Below are 25,322 nucleotides of genomic sequence, written 5' to 3'. Positions count from 1 at the left end.
AATGGTGAAATTCTCTTTGCTTTATTAAAGTGAAAGTAGACAAGAAAATGCAAGAAGAAAACACAAAGTACAAAGGTATGTGACAGGACGTGGACTTTGGTATTTCTTAAGCCTCTTTTTTCCCCAGTTCCTGCAGCAGCCCATGAAAATAAACAAGGAAACAGTGTTAAATCCCCCCCAGCAAATACACACACAGGTGCTAGTGATCCTGGTTCCCACATCCTCCAGTCATCCCTCTAATAATATCATAAAAAGTCAACTTGAATAAAAAAGTTGCAGAAGTTTACTTCGACTGTGAAGAGACAGAGAACATAACCCCAGTGCCCCACGCGAGCGTGCCAGGGCTCTGGGGTGCTTGTCGACAAAGGCAGCCGGATTGCTCCGTGCCCCATCAGCCGGGGGGTACTTCACGTGAGCACCTGCTCCCTCCCTACAGCATATGTGGTTGGACAGGCATCATATACATGAGTTGCACGCATCTGGCAGGTGATATGTAGGCTGTATCCCCTTCTAAACCGTTTTTCATTCGCACTATGCTTCCACCAGCAAAGCAGTGTATGCAAATCCCTATTAAGTTTCATTTCTTCCCAATCTCCCAGCAGAGAAGTACCCAGCAGGATACCTCCACTCTCATTAACTAATGAAAACTTTACTGACATGGGCTTGTGCAAAATATAAAGCTCTCCAAAGGAGCTATTCAGATTGCTCATAAACATCCTCCTGTTGATGACAGAGATCAGGGCATTACCAGTCCAGTTATTCATTGTATTCTTCTGCTAATAGCCAGAAAATCTTCAAGAAAAGAGGACTGTACCAGCAGGATTTTCTTACCGGTTCATTTGCACATATTAGTAGATCATATCAACATTTAAAATGCTTGCAGCCCTCTAAAATAGGAAAAGCTATTAAGAACACCATCCTGTTGGCTGGCACTCAGGAAGGTTATCTACGGATTCTGTTGCCACCTGCATGAAGGGATTTCAGGGGAAGAGCATGATCAGAGCCGTATCTAGCAGGGAGGAAAACCCATTACAAATAACTGTAAAGAGAGATCCTCCCCTTCGACAGTTTTGGGTTTTTTTTTCTCTACCCCTCCCCTTAAGAAAACCCCATCGCACGATTGAAAAGCGTCAGGAAAATTAAGTGTTTGTTCTCGCTGAGAGTTTGCAAAGAACCCGGACATACCATGAGGGCATTTGCTTGAAGAGCTGACGGTGATGCTCAGCTCATGAACGGTCCAAGCAGCAGAAGCTTTAGCACTATTTTCTGCATGGCACCGCTGGGAGACAATGTACGTGGCAGTCAATTGGCCTAAACCGCATTCCCTTCTCTTTTAAAGAATGTGACAAAGACAAGTAGCTGGTATTACACAGGGGGAACACAGTGCGATGTGATGCACGTGTCTGATCACGTTCACCCCTCCAGACTCCGGCATTTGCTTTGTGCTTGTGGTGTCTCTGTGCCGGAGGACCACACCAGTGCTCTGGGCGGGCACAGCTCCGCCACAAGCTCCACTCCATACCGCAGCGGCAAAACCACCATCGGCCAACAAACCGCGTGCAGCAAGGCACGGACCTGCTGTTTGCCTGCGCCGGCACAAGGACCCCTTGTAAATGTCTGCATCAGTAAAACCAGACTGCGCCGCAGCCCCCGATGAGAAGTATTGCCCTGGCAAGAGCCTGTACGTGCCACGATCGCCAACACCCCCGGCCGGGTCTGAATAGGCAGTTTCAGTGGGCTCACGGCTGTGCGGGAAGGGAGGAACTGAAATACTGCAGGGAACACAGGCTCAGCCACATTGTGGGAAGCGGAGCCCACGGAATAAACAAATCTGAATACGGGCGTCGGGTGGGCCTGTGCTTCCTTCTGAACTTGAGGTATGAAACGGAGCCAAGCCAACACTTATGCCTGAAAAAACAGCCTGCTTTTCCCAGATGTTCCTGGCTGCTGGGAGTCACCAGCAGCTGCAGACCCATCAACCTTTGCTGTTTGCTGGTTGTGGACCGAGTGCCCCTGTTAGCCAGGGCACATTTGTCCATCCTCACGGCGGAGCTGCAGCCTGTGCTGCGTCAGCCTGGGCGCAGGCTGTGCCACCACCACGCCACGTGGAGCTGCTGGGGACAGGCGGTGTGCACGGGACGGTGCGCGCAGGACGGTGTGCGTGGGACAGTGCGCATGGGACGGTGCGCGTGGGACGGTGAGCAAGGGATGCTGCGCGCGGGACGGTGTCCCGCCGGGCTGCCATCAACCACTGCAACTAGCAGGGGCCGTGCGCACGGCTTGGAAGGGCAGAAGGTCTCTTTGGCGTTTCCTTTACGACCCCCTGAAGCGCCACGGCAGCACCAACCAGTTACCACAGCCACCTTCCAAAGGACAGGATTAACAGCAGGAGTCCTGTGGTTCCGCAGGTCCCGCAGATCCCGGCCCTGCTGCTTTGCTCCCGGGACGCTCCTCGGCTGGCATCAGAAAAAATAGTTGGGATAAATGGAAAATAAGTGGTGTAGCTGGAAACCTGTGGTCTGTGGACACCCAGCGGGGGCAGAGCTGGTGAGGGGCTGGGCAGGGGATGCCCACGGGAGGAGAGGAGAGCGTGAGGTCTGAGGATGTCAGGCACTTGTGGAGGTGGAGGAGCTGCTGGAGGAGCAGCAGCTGTCGAGGACGGGAATGTGACTGCTGAGCGCCCGGGCATCTGTGGGGCAGACCGAGATCCAGTTTGACCGGCCATAGGAAAAACATCCCAGGCGGAAAACGGCAGCCATCCACCATCTTTGGGGAGTTCCAAAGGTCATCTTCCTCGCCAGCCCTTTGGCTGACAACCCGGTAATGCTCCATCAGCTAAGATTACCGCTCACCCACGCTGCTGCGCAGGCAGCACTGCGGGGCTGCAGGCGGCGGCGGCGTGCTGTCCGGGGCAGACCCCACAACGGCTGCGCGGCGCCTTTATCACCCAGCAAGTCCTGTAAATTCATCAGGCTGCAAATTCACCTCGTCCCCCCAACTCTTCTCCGTTTCTCCACTGCAATATTTTAACTCATCTGCTTCCCAGCACCACAATGCAAATAAAAAGTCCTGAAGGAGGCCAGTAAAGTAACCCACACCCAAACTTACAGGTTCAACCTGCTTCTTGCTTTGTTCTGTTTTAAAAAAAAGAAAAACCAAACTCAACAACTGCTGGCATTTCTCCCGATCTCCCGTGGCCCTGGGCCACTAAAAGTCGCTGTGGAAAACACACACACGAGAGATCACAGACACGGTGCCGCTGCCACCGTGCCGCAGTCCCCTGTCCCAGCACAGCGAGCCAGCCAAATCTAGGCAGAAGCCATGGCAGGTAGTTCAGTTCAGAGGTACCTCAGGAAAAACAGAAATCTCAGGAATCCCGGCAGGCAGCCGTTTGTTACTGTCCGTCTTCTTGGCACACCGCCTCCGTAGAGGGGATTCCCCAAGGCACTGCAGTACAGTAGTGCAGAAATAACAGGCAGGAGATGGCTGAAATGGGGATGGCAGAACTGGGAGGTCCCTCCGGAAGATCACTGTGCGTGGAAGTAGATAGGCTTGACTTTTCCAGACAGGATCTTGGGAACCTGCACAGAGATGATCTCGGCCATCATTTCAGGGTAGTCCACGCTCACCATATGTGCCTTAATTAAAAGGTCAAATGTAAACTGATGCAGATCCTTGGCAATCTGGGAAAGAAAGAAAGTTTGTTAAGTGAGAAGTCCCTGGTAAGCGATTTCTCTGGGAAGATACCAAGCGGACATTAGCAGGCACAGCAGGTCAGGGCTGGACCTTGCTACAGTGGGACCTGCTTTGCTCTCTGGCCATCACTGCCCTGCTAGCAGTTATCAGACAGCAGGCACGCATCCTGAGGATGAGCAAGGGAACTAGCCAGACTGGGAGCACACAGGGTATTTTGCCATCGTCCTTCACACTCAGACATTACTGAGTCCCACAAAAATGGGGATGTATAAAAATGGCACTTTCTTACTCCTGCAGAAACTTGTCTTACTGTGTGCAGATGCTGCTGACTTCACTTACTAAGAATTACTTTCTGCTTGTGGACACCTAACTGTATGGGCATGGAGCTGGGCCCCAGGAAAGAGGAAAGGTCTAGCTCGTGTTTCACCAGTACAACTTCAGTCACAAACAGAGGATTTGTTCTCACTGCTGTAATCAGAAAAGATTCATTGGGGGCACTGAGATTTTGAGCTGTTCTGCTAAGCTGATGAAAAGCACCGTCTACAAAGAGCTTTTCATTGCTACAAAAGGAAGCCCATAAATCCAACCACAACAGTGATTATTGCAGGGAGTGACAGACACAGATAACTTTCACTCCCTCAGTAGAGCTGGTATCTGCCTCTTCTCTGTCGATTAATCTGGGAGCACGCTGCAATACTGGCTCTGCAAACCTCCAGTGATGGGGACTACCACGACCCTGGGGAGGTTGTTCCACTGAACAATCATTCTCACTGTAAAAAGTTTCTTTCTTATATCATTTCTTATGTGTACAGATCGACATTTCACTGTCCTCTCTTACAGGGTGCACGGAGTCCAGGACCTTGGTGAGCTGGTAAAATCGCCGAGAGCAGGAGGTAGGGTTCTTCCTCTTGCAAGCGATGATGCGGTCAAGTTCCTTAATGTAATTCATTCGGAGTTCATCAAAGAGCTTCTGGTTCTTCAGGCCATCCACTGGAACTGGATGGAAGATGGGAAGGAAACAGTAAGAGCTGCCCAAAGAGTGGAGAGAATAGAAGAGCAAGAGGAAGGCTGAAGAAGGGGTCAGTGCAGACCTAACAGGGAAGATCTGCCCACCAGCCCTGCTATGGCCCTCGCTCTGATCAGCTTGTTGGACTACTGCTAACCCAAGGACCCTTGTCCACCACTTGTTACAGAAGAGAGGCAAGGTAACAAACTGCAGCACTCTCCTGCTCAGCAGCTGATGCTCGGAGGTCCCCGTGACGACAGCATTAGGCTGAGGAGCAACCTCCTGCAGGAGCTGCATGGGAGAAATGCTGCACCGTGCAGAGGTGGGACGGGCTCGCTGCAGGGGGGCTGGGTGGGGGCACCCCTATGCTTGGCAGCTCGTTGTCTCCGAGCAGCTCGGATTGAAGCAGAGAGGAGAACATCCAAAGCCATCCCTTGGGAAGCACGAGTACGTGCACATGCGCAGGGAAAGCACCAGATACCTCTAGGGCAGTACAGTGTATAGCAGCTGGAGACCTGTTGAGGAAAGGATGCGAGTACTTACTAATACTGAAGAAGAGTAGAGCCTTCATACAGAGAAACTCCTGGGGTGTGATCTGAAGCCATCCGAACTCCTGAGAGAGGTGCCGCATCCTGACACATTGGCTGTACATTCTGGATTTGTGCATCCGGTACCTGACAGGGCAAGATGCGTAACGTGTGGCAAGGAGATCAAAGTCTTGCCTGTGTGACATGCGGGGGAGGACACACTCTGCCCAACCCAGCAATCCCAGCCTCGCCTGGCACATCCCTCGCCTGGCACATCCCCGCTGCCAAGAACCTGAGCTCTGTCTCGGGGGGATGCTGGCAGCAACAGGCCTGCATGCAGGAGAGGAACGTTATCCAAAATGCCCGTGTGTAATCCTCTTTGTCTGGAAACGGATGACTACACGGGATTTGCAGGGTTTGTTTCACCCTCCGCCTTCCTGAAAAACGCCTGCAATGACTTACCAGCTGTGGCTATCCGCAAGAGATGGGAAGCTGAGCTCGGAGCTCTCAGAGAGAAGGTGTAGTTTTGCTTGCTGCTGTGGTTAAGTTATTGTTTTTATGCTCTTCTACCTTTAGCGTCAACAAACCCTCCCCAACCCCTCAGAAAAAAGGCAGGTCTGTATGGACCAGCCCCTCACACCCAGCACCAGCACTTGCTGCTGCCCTGATGGAAGCTGAACCCAAGGCAAGGTTGAGGGAAAGGGAAGGAGGACCAGGACAGACATTGAAACTCTCCTTATTGCTCCTGGAGATCACTGAAGAGCAATTGGAGGGGAAAAGCAGCGCCCTCCTATGCTTTGTTGGTCAGCTCTGAAAGCACGATTACTCAAGCTGCACATCTCAGAAGCAGGTGGGAAAGCAAATTCCTTGTCCTGTTCTCATTTCTCACCTAGTCTGGCCCAGACAAAGCACAGTATTAGATCGTTATTGTTTCGCACTTACTCATTGAAGACCAAATCCGGAGCGAAGTAAAGCATCCTGGAATTGACGTTGGTGAAAGATCTCCAACCCATAGCAAAAACCATAAGGCCCATCCAAGAGTACTGGATTATTGACATCTGGTCATCCACATGCAGGTTGCGAAATCCTATTAAAAGATGAGAGCGGGATGTTACAAACTAGTATCGGCTTCCTGCAGTTACCAGGACTGTTTTCGTGCAGACTCCAGCTCTCTCGCAGCGCTCCTGTTATGACGAAGTGGTCCACAGCCTAACCTCAGCTCGCCCCAGGAGACACACATGCAGCCGTGTGACACAACCGCAGTGTCAGCGGGAAGGTGCTCACACCCTGATGGGTGGTCAGAATCAGCCAAAGACCACAACACCGCAACTGGAAGGGGAGAAAGACGATCCCCAGACACAAGGAAGGGATAAAGAAAAACATAAGCAGCAAAGTGTTTTAAAGGAAGGCGGTGACAAGCGGTAATAAATGACATCTTCCCCCAAGGCGTCTCAGAGATCTTCACAAATTGTATCTGAAGGCTTGGCAAGACCCAGTGAGGTGAACAAGCATACTTCTGCAACAGACTGGACAAAAAAGATACAGCAGGATGGGATTCAGTGACTTCTTAAAGTCCCGCAGGATAATACGTCCAGCCACGGGTGCTGAGCAGGTCCAGCTCCCCCAGCACCAGGCTCGCCCTGCCGCAGCCCTAATTTCTGGCACTAATTAGACACCCAGACCGACCGAGTCTCGCCGTGCCGCGTGCTATGAGTCACGGCATAACCCCCAAGGTCTCCGCTCCAAAACATCCACAATTACCATGTGAGACAGTATGTCAAAAGAGAGTGAAATAAATGGTCGATGAGGATTTGTTTGCTTTGCTCTGCTAACAGGAATAAATCAGCTGAAGGGGAGCGGGAGCCCCAGCAGCAATACAATCAACCGTATCACATTCTCCAGGCACTGAGGCAGAAACAAGCCCTCATTAACCAATTACCTCTTTCGGTGCAACTCTGGCACTCAAGGAAACAAGCCGGAAAACTTCGATGATTTTCAGCCCGTTAGGACTTCACCAAATTTACGTAAATGGATTTTGATGTATAATGCTCAGAGCCAGCAAGTAACCCCGAGGCCTCATCACAGGGTAACAGACTGCTTTGGTTTCTCTGCCAAATATACAATGCATTTATCTAATGACTATGAAAATGAATATGAAAACGTCTGCTGAATTGCAAGCTAAACAAAAATATCAATTAAATTCAAATTAGTATCCCCAGATGGTGGTTCACAGTTAAATCCCAGGCATGTTTACAACACACGCGCAAACATCACCTCCAAGACTGTACTTTTTTCCAGATACTTTTAAGTAGTGAAATGTAATCCGGTTTCAAGAAAATCTGATGTTATTTCAATCAAATATTAAAGCAATTCTAACACCTCCAGTGTATAATTATAATCCATTGAGGTAAGCATCTGTCTCTTGCTTGGGAAGCTGTCAACTGCAAATGAGCACAAGTCAAGTTTTATTGCTGACTAAACTTGCTTTACATTTGTACGTTTTTCTTTCAGCTCTCATGTCACCAGATTGAAAAGCTGACGCTTGCATGCAAGTAGTGTCCTACCAAACCTGACCAGGTGATTTCCATCCAGAGGGCTCTCAGCTCCCGGCTGAACATGAACCTTCTGGCAGCCAGAGAGAAACTCCTTAGTAGCACACGAGTACAGACAAGGCGTCTGGGCAAGCCAAAGACTTCATAAAATTAGTCATACTCATCTCTAGGACATGTCTAGGTTAGATTTTCGTATTTAATTACAGTACTGCACGCTACAAAAAACCTTTCAATTTATCCAGTAAATTTGGTCAGAGATGAATTCACTGCCTAGTAAAACCTAAGCCATTCACAGTGACTGCTTCCTGGTATCTCCTCCTGCTCCATACTTCCCACTGTTCTTTTTCCTTGCCTAGACTTTCTGAAAAGATTGGAAAAACTTGAGTTGCTTGAAGAGGAGCCATGCTGCTGGCGCCTGCAGTTGAGACTTTGCAGTGAACAGGCAGCGAGTTGGTGCAGCGAATGCTCCCACACTGGCACTGACTGATGAGGATGAACATTTCGTCAGGCTGCTACATGCTCATCCCCCCCCAAATCCACAAGGTTGGGGTTTTCCCCTTTTTAAATTGCTCTTTGAAGGAAAAATTGTATCCTGTCCTCAGAGGGAATTAGCAGACAACACTCTGTAAAAAAAAGGGCAAACATGAAACAGTAGATCAAACTGAAGCCTGATGGCCAAAACTTCTTCCGTAGTTTGCAGGAAGCTCTGAAGAAGGCTGAGCACAGCCCTCCAGGACGGCAAGGACACACAGCCCAGCGTGCTCGGGCGACGAGTTCCCAAGGAGAGATGCTCTTAACTGCGCAGACAAGAAAACCCTGCGAATACAAACGTATTTATGACAGCACATGCTCTGTCTTCAAAAGAGATGCAAGAACTTCCCAACAAGAAGTTGGGCCCAAGAGGTGCTGTAGGGCCAGAAATGAACTGCAAGGCAAGGCTTGATGGAGAGGATGAGGTCGGGAAGGAGGAAGAATGCAAACCAGAGGTCTCTGATGTTTGGCTTCCCTCGTGCCTATATTCTGGGAGCAAGGCCCATAAATCCTACCACCAGGGAGGAAACCTATAGTCTGTAAGTGACTCGGAGACAGAAAACATACCTGTGAACAGCGAACTGTGAAATTTAACCCTAATTCACACAAGTTGTCCATCCCCCTTCTGCTGGGTTCAGCATCAACAGGACGAAGCCGCTGGAAACGCCAGCATCTGGGGCAGAACCTCCTCGTTCTGCTCGCCCCGTCGTGATGCTGCAAGCGCTGCCTGCGCCCGTGCAAACCAGGGCCAAAGCCGCCTCTGCCGGCAGCCATTCCCATCCAGGGCTGGCTTTCCCTTAACCACCGAGTATCAGCTTTTCAATGCATTTGTGAAAGTATTTGTCGCACCTAATCTTTGCTATGAGAAGGATTTTGGTGCACTTGTTCATTACCTTGTAATTATGTTCACTGAAAAAAAATATTTGCGCAAGCTTTATCATTGTTTAAGGAAAGGTATTTGAACACAACAGTTTTGTTGTCACAGGACGTAAAGTTTGCTTTCTGCTTGTCCACAAAAACAAGTTGTAGAAACACAGTGGCCGACTTTTCTACAAAGAATCCTTGCTTCCAGTCTCTGAGCTGAAATGCCTTGAAGGAAAACTGCTTTTCAGAAACCAGATACCTATCATTTCCTGGAAACCTCCCCCCTCCAGGCATCTTAGATGACGTATGGCCAAAATCACCGTAAAAGAAAACAAACACAAACCTAATGCCACAATATATTGTTACATTCTTAGTATTGGCGTAGTTTGAAGAGACCCAAACGAAGATACCTTCTACAGAAAGAAATCATAGCAGAAGTATTCTTGTGAATAATCTTAAAGCAGCATACTTCGGAAAGAAATGCTTTATCTCCTCTCTTGATGCACTGCTGTGCTGAACACCTCACATGCTACCATAAAGTAACATTTCTAATATAAACAAATACTCATTTTGTATCTGGAAATTTTATTGTCCGGAGAATGGAAAAAGACGCACAATTACTTGTATCCTTATAGTTAAAGGCTGAGTTAGATATAGTATAAGGCAGTAGATTTGAAACAGAAAAGCAAGCAAGCAATGGCCTGGAGCACCCATAAAGCCCTAACTAATGGCAAGTAAGAGAGATTTTGCAATAAATAAATAGAATGATACCAGGTGGGGTATTTCACCTGAACACATGTGCACTGAGCTGCTAAAAATGCGAGGGCTGTTCATCTGCCTTAACGGCAGAGCAGCAGAGCCGCAGCCTGCCCATGCCCTTCCACGGTTCTGCCGTGAAGCAGCCATTCCGCATACACTCCCAGTCCAGTTATTTTTTATAGACTGATTTCTTAACAGCTTTGGGAATGAACTGAAGACTTTTCATTTGCTGCCAGTTAAAAAGATCTTTAAACTAATGTGTTTGAAATTAACCGTAACACTTTCACTGAATTTATATACATGGAAAAGGGAAAATACCCACTCCTTCCACTTACCCTCAAGTGGACAGATTTTATGGATTTAATCAGATTTTTTTAATTCTGTGTTTCAGCAGCTTTCTTGGCAAGCTGTGGTTATTTAATCTTGCCTTTCCAGGGAAACCACAGTTTGATTCTACCTTCTCCTATGCAGAATTTCAATTGCACAGGGTCCAAAGGGCCATACAATACATTTTCTCCACTGGCCAGAGGCTGATACCGCTACTGCGGGCAAGCAGGATTCAGAAATGCTCCTGCTGGTGCAGTCTTGCTTCCAGGATATCACTGAAACCTCGCTGGAAGAAGTGCAGGAACACCTTGCTGCATATTAATCACTATTGGTATACAGGTGATGTTCGATGCAGGATGCAAGGTTAATAATCACCTATTAACCAATATTAATCTATTGCCAGTACTATCAGGCTGAGGCTGCCTCTATTAGAGGTGCAAGTTTCCCCTCCTCCCACCAGCAGCAGTCACTGGAAAGTAAAACCTTTGCCCCTTTACATTGACATATACCTTAACTGACACGCAGGGCTGCTTGTGCTTAGTTAAGCCAATGCTCGTGCCAGATGTGCTTTGTTAACGGGGAAGGGGAAGAGGGGATGGCATTTCCACCCTTACTGAGGACTGCGCAGCACTTCCAGCAGGCAGCTGACGGCTGCTGCTGGGCTGCCTGGCGGGGCAGGGGACAGAGCGAGGTCTGCCTGCTCGGCACCAGAAACACCGGCTGAGACGCGCTGCTTTGGCTGTCGGCCTCGGGCACTGTTCCTCCTCACACCGAGGCAGCGGCCGCTCAAGCCCTCTGGTCTGCTCCCATTGCACCTTGCCAGCAACGGCGTTCACTAAACAGCCTCCGGTCTCCCGAGAGACTGTGTGAACATCTTTCTGTTTTGATTAAAACTGCAGCCCGCTGTTTTAAATTGCTTGGGGTTTGTTTCCACTACTTCTCCCCCTGCGTGCACTCGCCCTCATCGCCCCTCTCCTGAGCCCGCTGAGGCTGCCTAGCCAACCTGCAGACCCGGGAACTGAAAACACTTCTGCTTTATTAACCAAAACACCGTTTAAACAAATTATAGATAGCAAACTACCTCTGGCTGTGGGGTAGGATTCTGCAACTTTACCCAAAAAGCGAGGTGGCCGCAGCGTGCGCAGGGAAGGGCAGCGCCGGGGCACAGCCGCCCGCTCCTGGAGCCAGCCGTCGCGGCCAGCTGCGCCCAGCCCCTGCCCGGGTCTCCGGGGAGCACCAGTGCCAGAGCAGGCAAAACCCAGCAGCGGATGAGATCCACCTCGCAGCGGCAGCTGGCCTGCTGCTCGAGCAAAGGGGCTGCACAACCACTGCCTGGAGCACCAGAGCAGCAGCAGTGCTGCGGTTGTTTATTCCTTCCCTGGAAAATATCAGGAGAATGACTAAGTGGTGAATTTGTGGTTATTACTGTTGGCACGGCATTGGCACATGTCAGGGAACGGCTGGAGAAAGCTGAAGAAAACAAACTGGCTTTGCCTCTGGCTCCGGGCACAGTGACGCTAATGGTCCAGCCAGCGCCAGCTCCGCGGCCAGCGGGACGTGGGGAGGGGGGGCAGCCGGGCGGCATCCCACCACCGCGATCCACGCAGGGCTCCGAGGAGAGCTTCCCTCCGTAAGGGATGCCCCGGCCTGCGCAGGGCGTTGCAGTTATACTGTAACTGCTCAGAGCGGTGACCGCTCGGACGTAGGAAGATTAGAATTAATTTTGCCAGATGCCACCACTGGCAGAGCGGGCGCCAGCCCCGGGAGGCAGCGGTGCAGCAGCTAGCACCGCCACGCACCATGGGGTCGGAGATCAGGTTCCGTACCGGAGAGTAAAAGCCTTTGATAAGGGGGTAGTTAGGATGAAAAATGTTTTTCAAAGCACTCTCCCTTTCCATTAGCACTACTGCAGTTTTACAACCTCAGCCCCCGGATTGCCGGCCCAATTTGGTGGTGTCTCCGTGTACTTTTCTGAAGAAATCTTGATGTCTGATGTAGATAAGCCGGAAGAGAAAGCATGATTTGTCCCTGGTTTCACAAGCTAGGTGAACCTTTTCTGGCTCAAGAATATAAGAAATAGAATGGGCTGTTCTGCATTTAAGCATATTCAGACTAGCACCCCTCCTGGACCACCCGTCAAGCTACTTCCAGGGGGACTGCTGAATTTCTGGGAACATCAAACGGCTGACTGCAGTTCATCAACAGGTTTTGGCATATAGTGGCAAGCTTATTTTGCCTCAGTCTCCTCTTTCGGTTGTATCACCCCGCGCTTCAAGAGTAGGATCCCTCTTTTCTGTGGCATTTCCTGAGGAACAGGGCCAGGGTGAGGAAGGCAGCTTGGTATCGTCCCCACACGCCCGTCTCAGGGACGCTGGAAGGTGAACTGGATCCTGCTGCACCCAGAGCGATCTCAGTCTTCTGTAATTTCACTCATTCAGTTGGCAGGACTACGGCACGCAACGGGCAGCGTGTTACAGATTGGTAACCTCTATGCCCAGAACCAAGGAGCGTATTCAATGAAACACATGTATCACCAGGACGTTTTCATCTACAGCACCTGCTAGCTATTACCATTTGGAAACGTCCCGACCCTAATGTACTCCCGTATCACGACTCTGAATGCATCATAAATATATTCCAGCATCCTGGCACACAAGAGCAACCTGACTGCCAGGAAAAAGCCCTTTGGGATTTTCTACCTCTCTTTTGCGATTTTACAATTAATTGAATTGTGAAATACAGAAATGGCGAGGAAGGACACCTCCCGTCTCTCAAGCCTCAGCTCCTTTCAGCCCATTTTCCCCCATCTCACTTTCACATCATGAAGTGGCACTCTTCCGCTTCACCTGGGGAACTTACCCTTTTTGCCACTTCATGCGGGTTAGGGGATGGGGCTAACACTTGTTTAGAGAAGACTTCTGCAGGTCTGGTGGACACAGCCCTGGAAGTGGAGCAAAACCCCCACAGGGAGAGCGGGAAGAGAGCAAGACCCCGAACCCCTGACCAGCAACAGCCCTTCCCGCGTGGGGAAGCAGACGCCTGCCTACACAATACCGTGTGCTGGGGGCTATCAGCGCAGACAGACCCAAAAGCACAAGTTCCGACGTACGTTGTCACCCCCTAGTCACCTCTCCCATCAGCCAGTCACCCAAAGGAGATAAACCTGCTGCTTCCGCAGCCTGCTTTACGGAGATATCACACAGCCAGGCGCCTCGTGAAGACACTCCCCCAAGGACACGGGCTGCAGACCTCCTCCTCCGAACCCACCCCAGGCGATGCAAGCAGGGGGCTTTAGGGGCGTGCCGGGGAAGGGACAGGATTTGTTAGGTTTTTAGCTCACCTGGCAAGGCCTTTGCCCATTTGACCACGTAGACCAGCTGCCTCTCCCCGAGCTCATTCAGGCTGGTCAGCAGGTTGGAGAAGGAGTCCGGCTGGCTGTTGTCGTGGCCGGCACACACCACGCCAGGCTCGATGGCCTCCAGGACGTTGAGGAAGATAGGCTGGCACTCATACCCATCAATGCGCGTCATCACCATTTTGGGAGCTTGCTCCTCTGTGGGGCTGGATGAGCTGGCTGCCTCCGCATCATCTTGTGTCTTCAGGTTACCCAGCTTCTTCAGCTTGCGGGCTGTGGAAATGACACATTTTAGTGTGACGCTTAAAAATAAAAAGAAAGCTTGAGGTTTCTTGGCCTCCAGCTCAATCACTTATATTTACAAGGAAAGGGAAACTGATGGGCAGCAGCAGCTACTCCTTCAGCGCACGCTGCGCAAAGCGTGCCCCGGCATCACAGACCTCACGTAAGGACAAAAGGGAGCACACACCACACAAGGAAATCCATTTGCTCATTAATTTTATATGGAAAAGAACAAGCATCATTTACATCCCCAGCCGTGACCGGTCTCGCATTAACTCCCACTTAGAAATGGAGAGGCAGAACTGGGGAAAAGAGGGAAGAGTTGACTCGATTCAAACAACTGCTCACATGCATTTAAAAAGGGAAACAATGCAAGCAAGTGAACTCAGTGGACCGTCACGTTCCAAGGAAAAAAGCCATTGTACTCGGATGCTCAAGTGGGATTGTCCCATCCCAGGCCAGAGTGGAAGCAGGCTGCAACCGAGAGAAACGCCTTCTCCCCTCCCCAGGGCTCCTGCAACCCCTGCTGCCCTATAACCAAGCTCTCCCAGCCGGGCCACTACTCTACAAATATATTATGGAAAATACATTTTAAAAGCTAGAAGGTGGTCCCACAGCTGTTTCCCTGGAGTCTCCCCATCTAGCCCACCGAGGAGGAGAAGACTCAAGCAGGGGTGCCTTGGTCTGCTGGCCAGCTTCAAGAGCAATGTCCGCAGAGTGGGCTTGTGGGGTTGGGACTGCAGGCAGCCAACGACCGTGCCCATGTCATCGTGACAAAGTGTCTCTCCTGTGCACCTGGCTCTTAATTACAGATGGTAGTCTGCTGGCAAGATACACTAGGAGCTTCAGATGCGTGACTTCAGAATTCCTGGAGAGTCCGTGTTCACCTAATTTGATATCTGCATGACAGTGCTGCGTACAACACAGGTTGGCAGGCTACCGCAGAGAGGAACAGCTTTCACCCGTTACCGACTCCAAAAACCCTAATTAATTAGAGAAAAAAAAGCCAATCGCTTAATTCAAGCGGAGAATATAACATCAAACCAATTGTCCTTGGGGTTTTGGCTCCTTCTTTACATGATACTTATCTCAAATTTCCTCCCAGCTGTAATTAGAAAAATAAGCAGCGCAACATAAAAATGTCAAGTTAAAGTGCAGCTTTGTAAATCAATTCAAAATGTTGATCTTTAAGTAATGTACTTTGGATGATCTACTGTATGAGCAATTAAGACAGGCTGCTCTGTAAAAAAGGAGGAAAAAAGATTAAGAAAAATAAAAGAGAGCAACAGGAAAACAGGGCTGCAGTGCAGCGTGACATCCCTTGGCCATCGTCTGCTCAGGTGGCAGGCCAGCCAGAGCATCGAGCCTCCGCTCTCCCACCCCTCCAGAAGCCGCAGGCAGCACAGGCAGCACGAGGATCCGGCAGACTACCGACGCTCTCCTCTCTCACCCCCGGAGAGCCGATCCCCCGGGACAGGTACGGCACCGCTCACGCTGGAAGCTGCACTTGGGTTTTGTTTTCGACAAGCAGCATGGGAGGAGAGGAGCACAGAAGGCTGATCCCGCGTTTCTGAACAACCCCGCGTTAATTCGGGAAGGGGGCACCAGGGCTGACTCCACCTGAGGCAGGAACCATGTCTCATGGTCGTGCTTGGCACTGGACCTTCAGAGGCGGGCATGCTGCTAGGAAAGAAAAGCTCCCAGGCTTAAAAGAAGAAATAAAAACCGAACTATATCTTCCAAAGATCAATAATCAGTGCCCATCAGGTCCTGTGCATAAACGGAGACAAACCCACCCTGTGTAAAACACAGACATGGTTTGGTTTAAACGTTAAATTTTTTTCTCTCAGAATTGAATTATCTAGTACTGAAAGATATTGAGTGAAATAAGAAGAGAGCAAGCAACCAACCATGCAGGCTCTGAGACTGGAGCCGTAAACGAAACCCCTCCGTGTTGGAGAGCAGCGAAGGTGGATGGTAACTGCTATTATCAGAGGAGCCTTATGTCTGTGCTTTCCAGAAGCAGATGTTCCACAGATCGCTGAAATACTGATGTTACTGGATGGAGAAAAGCTTCAGAGGTAAAGAGCAGCTTCTATTCAGTCACCTGTGCAAAAACCCTTTTTGGTGGTAGCTCCTATTCAGCAGCTACTGGGACCAAACACAGAAATAAAACCCCAGAAATTAAAGACATCTGTTATACTTTTATTCTGGGACGAGCTAAGCTAGGCAGAAGTCTCCGCCGTACTTCTCCAAACTACGGGGGGGGCGAACCCCAGCACACGTGCCTGCAAACAGGCAGGTTGCCGGCTCGGCTGTTAGCAGGGGCGACAGCACTCGGGAAGCCTCGAGTCATGCCCGCAGTGCGCCTGCAGTTCGGCTCGGGGCTAACTGAGAAAATACCGTACGCATTTGAGCAAAAGCTCAGAGGACAGGATTATATGGCATCACAATAAAATCACCAGTGCAAGAATCCCTAGAGAGCACGCTACAGAGCGATGATCGAAGTGACACCCACTCTAAGCCACTAAAGCTGCCCACCCTCCCGCAGGGTGTTTCTGAAGCCGGTGAAGGAGCGCTCTGGGCTCCAGCGCACATTTTTCACAAGTGCTGGGACTCGGGAAGCTCTGGGGACCTGGCATAAAACTGCTTTTGCACTAGCAGTGACAGAGAAACCCTGCCAGCCCCAGGCACCGCACGCACTGCAGGCAAAATGACAGAGAAGCTGAAAGAAGACTTGACTTACTTACATCCTCTTCAAATTTTTCATTAACATGCACATGCGGCTTGTCAAAACCAGATCCTGTCAAGCTATCAATCTTTCTGGCACAGTAAATTTAGTTGATAATTATAATAGCACTGGTATAGCAGACATATTTAAGAGATCTGAGTCAGTCTGGCCCACGTGAATTAGAAAAACTCAAATGATATAAAACCAGACAGTACCGCTGAATGATTTTAAATCACCCAGGTGATACATTGCAAAAGTAATTATAAATGTTGAAACAACATCAGACAGGTTTGTTTCTTATGAGGGTTGTTCATGGCCCTTCGCTAGTGAATATCGATATTCACTCCAAAAATAAAATTAACCATTTCTACTAAAAAAGTCCGTATGACAATGCAAAGATGGGAAAACGGTAACGAACATTAAGGGCTGATCATTGAACAGATTGATCGAGGTCTGCTGATCGAGGTCAGTCTATTAAAACAAAGTACATTTCACTGTAAGTAGACATACCGAGCAACTGAAAAAGGGAGCCATACTCAATGAATGTCGAGCTCTACCCTTGGCAGCCTGAACTCGCACCAAAAGCTGACGGACAAACACAGAGGCCTGAGCTGGCGGGATGGTGTGGTGGACACAGGGCTAACAGGATCCCGTGCCATGTGAGGGAGGAAAACACCGTCCTGGAGAGCACCTCAGCACCTCCGTTAAGCACTGATGCCGCTGACACTGGGAAACTCTGATTAGACGTTCACCGTACGAGGGAGGTGTCGGCCAACTGCAGAAGCCACAAGAATAGTGAAGACTAGACAACACACTGTGGAGCCAGGGAGTAAAGAATTTTTTCTAGGTGGCTATGCAGAAGGCTAAAGGGTAATTAAGTCACAGCCAACAAATACCCATAGCAGGGACAGAAATTCAGTAAAAGGTTTTTTTCTATCTAGCAAGCAAAGCCGTAATAAAGATCCCGTTGCTGGAAATCAAGGACAGACAAGATGAAAAATAAGGTACATCTATCACAGCACTGAACGGAATTAACTATTGCAACAGCGTGGCAAAACGTGTTAGATTCTCCACTGCTGGAAATGCTTACAGCGATATCAGATGTTTTTATAAGACATGAGCCCTATTTTAACCACGGCAACTGGACCTGAATTAGGACTTAATACAGGTATGACTCATGCCTTGGGCTTTCACAAGCTATCGCAGCAGAGGTAGCGGGATTGCGTGTGGATGTGGCATTGTGGGACGTGGCTTGATGGGCATGGTGCTGTGTGGTGGGTGGTTTTTTGTGTGGTGGTTTTCGTGGGTGGGTGGGTTTTTTTTCGTGTGGGGTTTTTTTGTTTGTTTTTTTTTTTTTTTTTTGAAATGGTTGGACTCAATGATCTTACAGGTCTTTTCCAACCTTAGTGATTCTGTGTGATTCTGTGATTCTGCAGCTACTACCGTAGTTTTCTAGCCCTACTGTCAATGAAACGAACTGAATTTTACACGTTTGGGAAGTTTTGCCCCAGACGGGACCCCGAGGGAGCACAGTCATAAGGCTGAAGGTGCACAGCAGACGCGCCGCAGCGCAGGCGGGCTGCCAGCGCCGGCCAAGGGCAGAGGCGCGCGGTTCTCACAACGGGAACAGCTGACATGACCTCGCACGCCACAGTTAAAATGCACTGGCAGCAAACGACCAGGAGGTGCCTTAAATGTGGAGCTCTGCAGTTCAGCAGGAATTGCGCTGGCAGAGGGATGTGCAGGGTCCGGAGCGGGGCAGGACGGAGGGGCCCGGATGCCCGTGTGTGCACGAGGGCTGGCAGCACCCATGCAGCCGTGCAGGCACCTGCGCTCGCAGGAGGAATTGGCGCTGTGGGAGAGGCAGGACAGTGCACCAGCAGAACCAAGCACATGAAACCGGCATTATCACTTTTTGTTTTCTTTTTTTTTTTCTTTTCCTTCTCTTGGGCTTTACAGTGTTGATCAGGAGAAAAGATTCTGTTTAATGGATTTCAGCTTGCAGGTCAGAGTGATCTCAATCAATAATGAAGTGCTTCGACATATTGCCATTCTGTGCCAACGCAGAGAGTCCTAAATAAGGTATTCGGTGTGTCACCTCCTCCTCCCATTAACCATACTGAGAGCTGCAGGTCTGCTGGTCACAGGCGGCTCTATTATACCCTACAAGTGACTGGTAATTAACAGCCAGTTAAAAACAACTGTTTGGAGCTTGGAAGCATTTTCAAATGCTCTGCCTTTCTACTGTGGGAGAAATAACTGTGGACAAACTCATAGCATGCATGTTTTTAACAATTGCCTTTAAACCGACATTCAAAACAAATGTAAAACAGACCAGGCAGAACAGGTCAGGGTGACCCAAAGAGCTTAAGAAAAAAAAAAAGGGAGGGGGGGCTATCAGTATTAGCATTAATTTTGTCAGTGTGTCCTGCAGAAGAAGGTTACACTGATGTATGTCTTCTCTTACTTAAGGAAATTTCACCAGAAAAAAGCACTTAAAAATAAAAGCATGCTTGTTTTCGATGGCATTACGAAACCCTCCTGCTGGCTGCGGACCAGGGAGCTGGGTTTGCCTTCTCATCCCTGTCCCCCGGCTCAGGAGCCCAGCAGTCCCACGGGCAGGGCCGTGGCGGCATCCCGGTCCCAACCCTCCCAGGCAGACAAGGGGAGGGTCCCAGAGGAGTCTCCCTGCTTCCCCGGGAAGCTATGGCTACCAATGGCCACCAGCGGCCATGAAAACGACTGCCATCAGGAACTCCTGCAGGAAGGCGTGCGGGCAGGCACGGCTCCGGGACAGGCTGCTCTGCCCTCGCTCCCTCCCAGCTGGGCTGGATGACCAGGGCTGGGGCAGAACCGGTGAAGCAGACACCGGGGAAATGAGACAGAGATAGCCGCCCGGTAAGTTCAGCAAGCAAACTGCCTGCTTGGTCACATCAGGTGGATTGGGCACCTCCCTGGTGCTCCGAAATCGTGGCGTGCCTTTGCATGTGCCAGTATGCATTGCTCCCAAAGCGCTGCGGCAGCAGCACCCTGCCGTTTGCCGACAGCTCGCCTGCTACGGAGGGGGAGCGTAAGTGTGGAGTGGTCAGAGCCAGCGCAGGGGGTTGACGTCGCGAGGTTTTAGGACTGCACTACCTTTTGGGACGTTCGTTTTTTCTGCTTGCTACCAGGAGGAAAGGAGCGAGCTGCACGTCTCTGCATCACACCTCCAAGAGCTGTGTCGCCACCACTCAGATTTACTACCTGCTGCTGCAAAAGCAGAGGGGAGAGGCTGGCTCCTGCCCTGCCGACTGCACGTCTGTGTTGGTACCTGAGCTGTAAGAACTGTTCTGGGGAGAAATAGATTTAAAACCACTGCTCCTCGATGAGCAATAAACCAGAACCTTTTCAGTAGCAAGTTCTTCAAGACAATGTTCCAGCAGTCCAGCAGCTCTGGGAGGCACTGCCCATCCCAGCAGTGGTGGAAGTATTTAAACTAAAAAGCTGGCACATCTAACTAGCCAGGGCCCCCCTGTTCCCTCTGTGCTGTGCCTGACGCTGCCAGGGGCTTTCCTTTCAGTGTCACCCGTGACCCCTCCGCTGCGCTGTCAGGGGCCTTTTCATCCTGGGTCAGCTCCATCAGCCCTGTTTTTCACGGTATTTTCTTCCTCACTCTCACATCGAATGAACTCAAAGATGAGCCACCCAGTGATCAACATTGTAGCTCCTAGGTTTTGAGCAGAAAACCTCAGATTTTGGATACAGGCACTCTGTCAGGTTTTGGTAAAGCTACAGGTTTTGGAACAGAGACAAACTGTAACAAGGATCTTTACCAGTGATACAGGAGCAACTTCCATTCAGCGAAGAAAAATACTGGGGCTGTAATTTTATAAAGAAGAATGCCCCTTTCTACCTGGGAAAAATTGTCTTAAAATGGGAGTGCTCAGTTCAAAGAGGCTTCGGTGTGAGTGAGAATCCAGCTTACCCGTCCGTTTACATTTTTTCAGATTAACAAGGTTTTAAATTAAGGAAAAGAATGTTTCCTGAAACTCAAACAAATGTTTAATGAAATTCACAGAAACCTGCAAATGTTTCCCGAAGCTCATTACCCTCCATCAGCCTCAGTTTTTCAGCCATTTACTGACTATTAATATGCCAAGTACACTCGCTTCCCGCGGGATTAGCCCGGCTGCCCATCGCGAGGACCCAGGGGACGTTATTCAGACGGTACCTCCGAGCGTCATCCCAGCCTCGTAGCACTTCCGCAGGCGGCAGGACGGGCAGTTTTTCCTTCTGAACTTGTCGATGGTGCAGTCGTTCCGGCTGGCACAGAGGTATTTCTGTTTACCTACAAACATCAGAGGAAACAGCAGATGGGTGGCGGGTACCGATCAGACCAGGTTTACAAGGAGAAATGGGCTCAGGCTTTCTCAGTATCACCAGGGTCACTGGCATCACTGGAGGAGAGGGAGAGGGAGAGGGAGAGGGAGAGGGAGAGGGAGAGGGAGAGGGAGAGGGAGAGGGAGAGGGAGAGGGAGAGGGAGAGGGAGAGGGAGAGGGAGAGGGAGAGGGAGAGGGAGAGGGAGAGGGAGAGGGAGAGGTCCGCATCAGTGCTGATTTCCCAGTTCACCCCCCAGCAGAAAATTGAAGTTGGAAGTTGGTATCGTTTGGGAAAAGAGCACCGTTTTTCCTCTGCTGCTACAGGAGTGGTTCATTGCAGATACACAGGCTTTGTGCGAGAGCTGGCTACCCGAAATGCAGACGCAGTCACTGCTGTTTCCCCATACTTCAGCACCCCTCCCCTGCCTGCCCGCCTGCTGCCAGGCGGCACTGCTCCTCTTTACCCACACACGGCGGAGGCTTTTAGACCAACATCTCCAAGGAGAAAACTCATTCTGCGCTGTGCAGCACAGCAGAGGTAGTCAATAGATAGCAATTAAAAAGTAATGAAATATGGATAGTTTGGTTCTCATTTTTTAAATGTCACACATCCACTGCTTGGCTTTTTGCTGTGACGAGCCTTCAAAACAGTTTGATCCTCCTGCCACAGCACTTACCTACAGTTTGCTGAATACAGTCCCCGGACAGTGGTCTTCCCTCTACAACCACAACTCTCTTTACAGTGCTTTTTGGGGCTGAATTAATGCTTTGTGCCACCCATTAATACTAATCGGGTTTGTTGTCTGCAGGTTACAGACATTGGGGTTGGGGAACTGATTGCATGGGGAGGTGCTGCCCCACAGGCTCCGCCGCCGTGGGTCTCACGGCAGGCTGTGCCCTGGGCTGCACTCACAGCCAGCCAGGAGGAAACCTCCCTGTCAGGGAGACCCCACGCAGCAGCAGGTTTAGGGGGGCTTGCAGAAAATTCAGAAGTTACTCATTTTCAGACTAACTGGTATCTCAGACTCACCTTTCCACTTGGAGCTCCGGATTTCAGCTCTTTTTTTTTTGTTACTGCCTCATTTGCTAGACATGCCAAGAATGAACCTTCCTTCCTGACTCATCATTTGTTTTCTTGTCAAGTCTAAACTCGTTTACTGGATCGGGATTTATCTGATGTTCTTCATACTGTTCCAAACTAAACCACTCTCAATAAATAATAGAGCTATGCATCTCAGACTCCGCGTAAGTAGCCTACATGGGAAATCAGTCTACATCCAGCTTAACCTTTATTTATCATCCTGCAAGTGTTTGCTTTCTATATTCTTACAGGAATAGCCCTTTGGAGTCATCAGAGATCCATTAAAAGGACGAGGTTGAAACTAACTGCTAAATGTACCGGTTTTGACAAGAGAGGCACCGATTTTGGTGCACTGATTTAACAGCTCCCCACCTCCTACACCCACATCCACAACTTCTGAAGATACCAGAATCAGAAAAAGCAGCAGATTTTTAGCAGCCCGGTATCATAGACCTCACTGGCACTGTCTTTTGCTTCCCCATCGCCCTCCCTGCTCCAGAGAGCAGCTTCATCTCCTGCGCCCTTGGGAGGGGGGAGCCCACGGAAGGTCCCACCGCTCCTCCCTGGTGCTGGCTGCCAGCAGCGCGCGGCTGAGGCTTCGCTGGCACCACCGGCCGCCAGCTGCAAAATCCCACCTGCAGCCTCTCATCACAGCGTCGCAGAAAAATCATTATAAGGCTCGGTTACAATCAACTCCTCCTCACACTGCGTGCGCACGGGACTATGCTAAAGAGCTGCAAAAATACCATACGGTTGAACTTCTTGGAATCGTCCCCATTAAAAGCTGATCGTTACACCATCCCCAGTGCCTTAGTTGTTAAGACTGGAGACATAATGGGGCAAGAGTGCACTACCTGCAGCACGTGATACCTTGCTAAACCCTTTTAACACCGTTCTCATCAGCACCTCTTCTCATCCCCCTCCCTTTGCTCATTACCAGTGTTAAGGACACGTAGACAAGCCTCAGAAGCAGCGACTACACCAAATCCCAGAGAACACAAGCACCATCCGCCCTTTCAACAATTCATTGAGGAGGATGAGTAATAAACAACTTGAGCTGAAACTGGGTTACTTGGAGTTATTTTTGTGCTATTGGAAACGAGTGCCAAGGCCATACTCTCTCCACTCGACCTCTTTACGTGCATACATCAAACAAGAATGGACACCCTACTTTCTCAGGCATGGGCACGGAGAGCTGTAAGGTGATTTTGCTCTCCTTCCCCTCCAGCTGCACTGCAGGATTCCTGTCTCGTGACAACGTCCGACACTGGGATGCTCCAGAGCCCAAGAGAACTACCACAATTATAAAACAGATGGGGTTGGGACTACCGGGAAGGCTCAAGCCCAGCCCGCAAGGCCAACTCGGTCTCTGGCCATTGCCGACAGGCTGCTGCGAGCCGTGCTGCCCCGGGAGCATCTGCACAACCCTCCTGCTCTCCCCTCGGCTCCTGCTCCTTCCCTATCTCGCCTCCCTAGTCTAAACTACAGCATTTTTGCAACAATAATGGCTCAAAATCTTTAAAAAGGTCAAGCCTCTCCTGTGAACAGCTTTAGCAAGGGAAGGCGGCACAGTCACTGCCCGAGCCCCCCCAAGGACGCTCCAGGGTCAGGCACAGCTCTATCTGAATTCCTCTGCCAAGAGGAGGAACATCCACCAGCCTCAGCCCCCTCCTCTCCCCCAAGCTCCAGGCAGCGTCCCGATGCGCGGGCTCGTCCCCCACCCTGCTCTGTCCCCCCAGGCACCCACGGGCACCCACGGGAGGGGAGCAGGGGGCAGATGAGATTTGGGAACCAGGTTCAAACCTTGCTCGATGAGGCAGCCGTGCTGTTTCCCATCAGCTCTTCAGCAGCATCCGCCACCTCTGGCACTGCTGGGAAGGGACACGGAGAGGGAGCTATCTCTCACCAGACCAGACCAGGCGGGTGCCTCCGCGCCTGTGGCCCTCCCGGCTCACTGCGCACAAAACGGGCGTGTTAGAAAAGTCTCTCTGACAACTTTACCTCCCTGCCGATGGGCTCAGGTGAATGCAAGCTTTTAAGTTGCAGTCAACAACTCACCCCATGGCCACGGTACAGTGATTTTGCTGAAATAGCGAGGGCCTGCTTCCTGGTTCACAAAATAAACTCTTTGGGGCAGGAACCAATTTTCTGTTAACGGTACATGCATAGTCTGGCACTGTTTATCTTAAGCTGTTAGCCATTAACAAAAAGGGAAACAAATGGCCATGCAACGGCTATTCATGATCTGCTTCTGCTCGGCATGAGAATAAGCTGCTTGCTTGCTCATCTCCTCCTAATTCCTAGGGATGTAGAGATTCTCCTTTTAATTACTGGAGAAACCCAGCACCCTCATCACTGCTATCCCCAGCTGTGGCTATGGTTTGTGAAACAAATCCATGACCTGGGAGAGGGACCATACCACGTCTCTGCCCCAGCGAAGCCAACCGCTCTGAACCGCCTGCGCTCATCCCATCGACTGCAGAGAACCGCAATGGCCGGGACACTCATCGCACGCTGCCGGACCAAGCAGCTCTGGTCGATACGCCAGTAATAGCAGCTCCTCTGCTCCATCTGCACCAGCGTACTCCGACCCTTGTCTCCAAGCTGGGAGCGTGCACTACTTGACAGGGACGTGATCGGCCGTGTCACCTGAGCACAGCATTGGCGTATGGAGGAGAAGGTGGCACTGGCTGTAAAAGCCCAGAGAACAAGGAAGGGTGCCTGCGGTACAGACGGGTTCCATCTGTCTTAAGTAACTTCTCATATACAGAGACTTGTTTTTAATTTCAGGATCATTTACTCTCTTGATTTAAGAACAAGCTGAGACATTTGCAATCAGCTGTTCTTTATTTAAAGATAAATGCACTGTTTTTTCTTTTATTGAGTTTAACAGTGGAATGATTTTTTTTTCTCCTTTTCTTTCCTGCAAACAATAGAGATGCTTTCTCACATTACTCCAAAGCAGAGGTTCTTACTTTGCAAACCTGTATGTACAGGTCTAAACTTTAAACACTCTCGGTTTTACCCAGCGGGCCTGCTCTTTGCGAAGCCAATCACCCAGACTGTCTTTACAACGGGGATGTTGGCAAGGCGTCAGCCTCAGATATAATTACCCAGCTGACAACACCGCAGATGTATGCCTAGAGAAGACTCCTCTCCTTCCCGGCCGATCCAGATACTGTTTGACATGTGTGTAGGTGAAAAGCGAAGTTACAATGGTACTCAGCACCCCTCTGCTATGTCAGACCAGCA

At 50.2% G+C, this 25,322-nt stretch overlaps 1 protein-coding gene across 1 annotated transcript in view; it reads right to left on the bottom strand.

The window, feature by feature from the left end:
• AR (androgen receptor) overlaps window positions 1-25,322 on the bottom strand; it is a 60,925-nt gene continuing 35,603 nt past the window's right edge. Inside the window, exons 3-8 of the mRNA XM_059824279.1 lie at window positions 20,841-20,957; window positions 13,603-13,890; window positions 6,172-6,316; window positions 5,246-5,376; window positions 4,535-4,692; window positions 1-3,683 (exon numbers count right to left, since the gene is read on the bottom strand). Coding sequence (XP_059680262.1) covers window positions 3,528-3,683; window positions 4,535-4,692; window positions 5,246-5,376; window positions 6,172-6,316; window positions 13,603-13,890; window positions 20,841-20,957 — 995 coding nt within the window. The 3' untranslated portion in view covers window positions 1-3,527. The remainder of the gene's footprint in view (window positions 3,684-4,534; window positions 4,693-5,245; window positions 5,377-6,171; window positions 6,317-13,602; window positions 13,891-20,840; window positions 20,958-25,322) is intronic.

This window comes from Gavia stellata, chromosome 14, assembly GCF_030936135.1.
Source record: "Gavia stellata isolate bGavSte3 chromosome 14, bGavSte3.hap2, whole genome shotgun sequence".
In the NCBI taxonomy this organism is placed as follows: domain Eukaryota; kingdom Metazoa; phylum Chordata; class Aves; order Gaviiformes; family Gaviidae; genus Gavia; species Gavia stellata.
The sequence above is the reverse complement of the archived record's forward strand: the minus strand, read 5'-3'. Positions and strand labels throughout refer to the sequence as shown.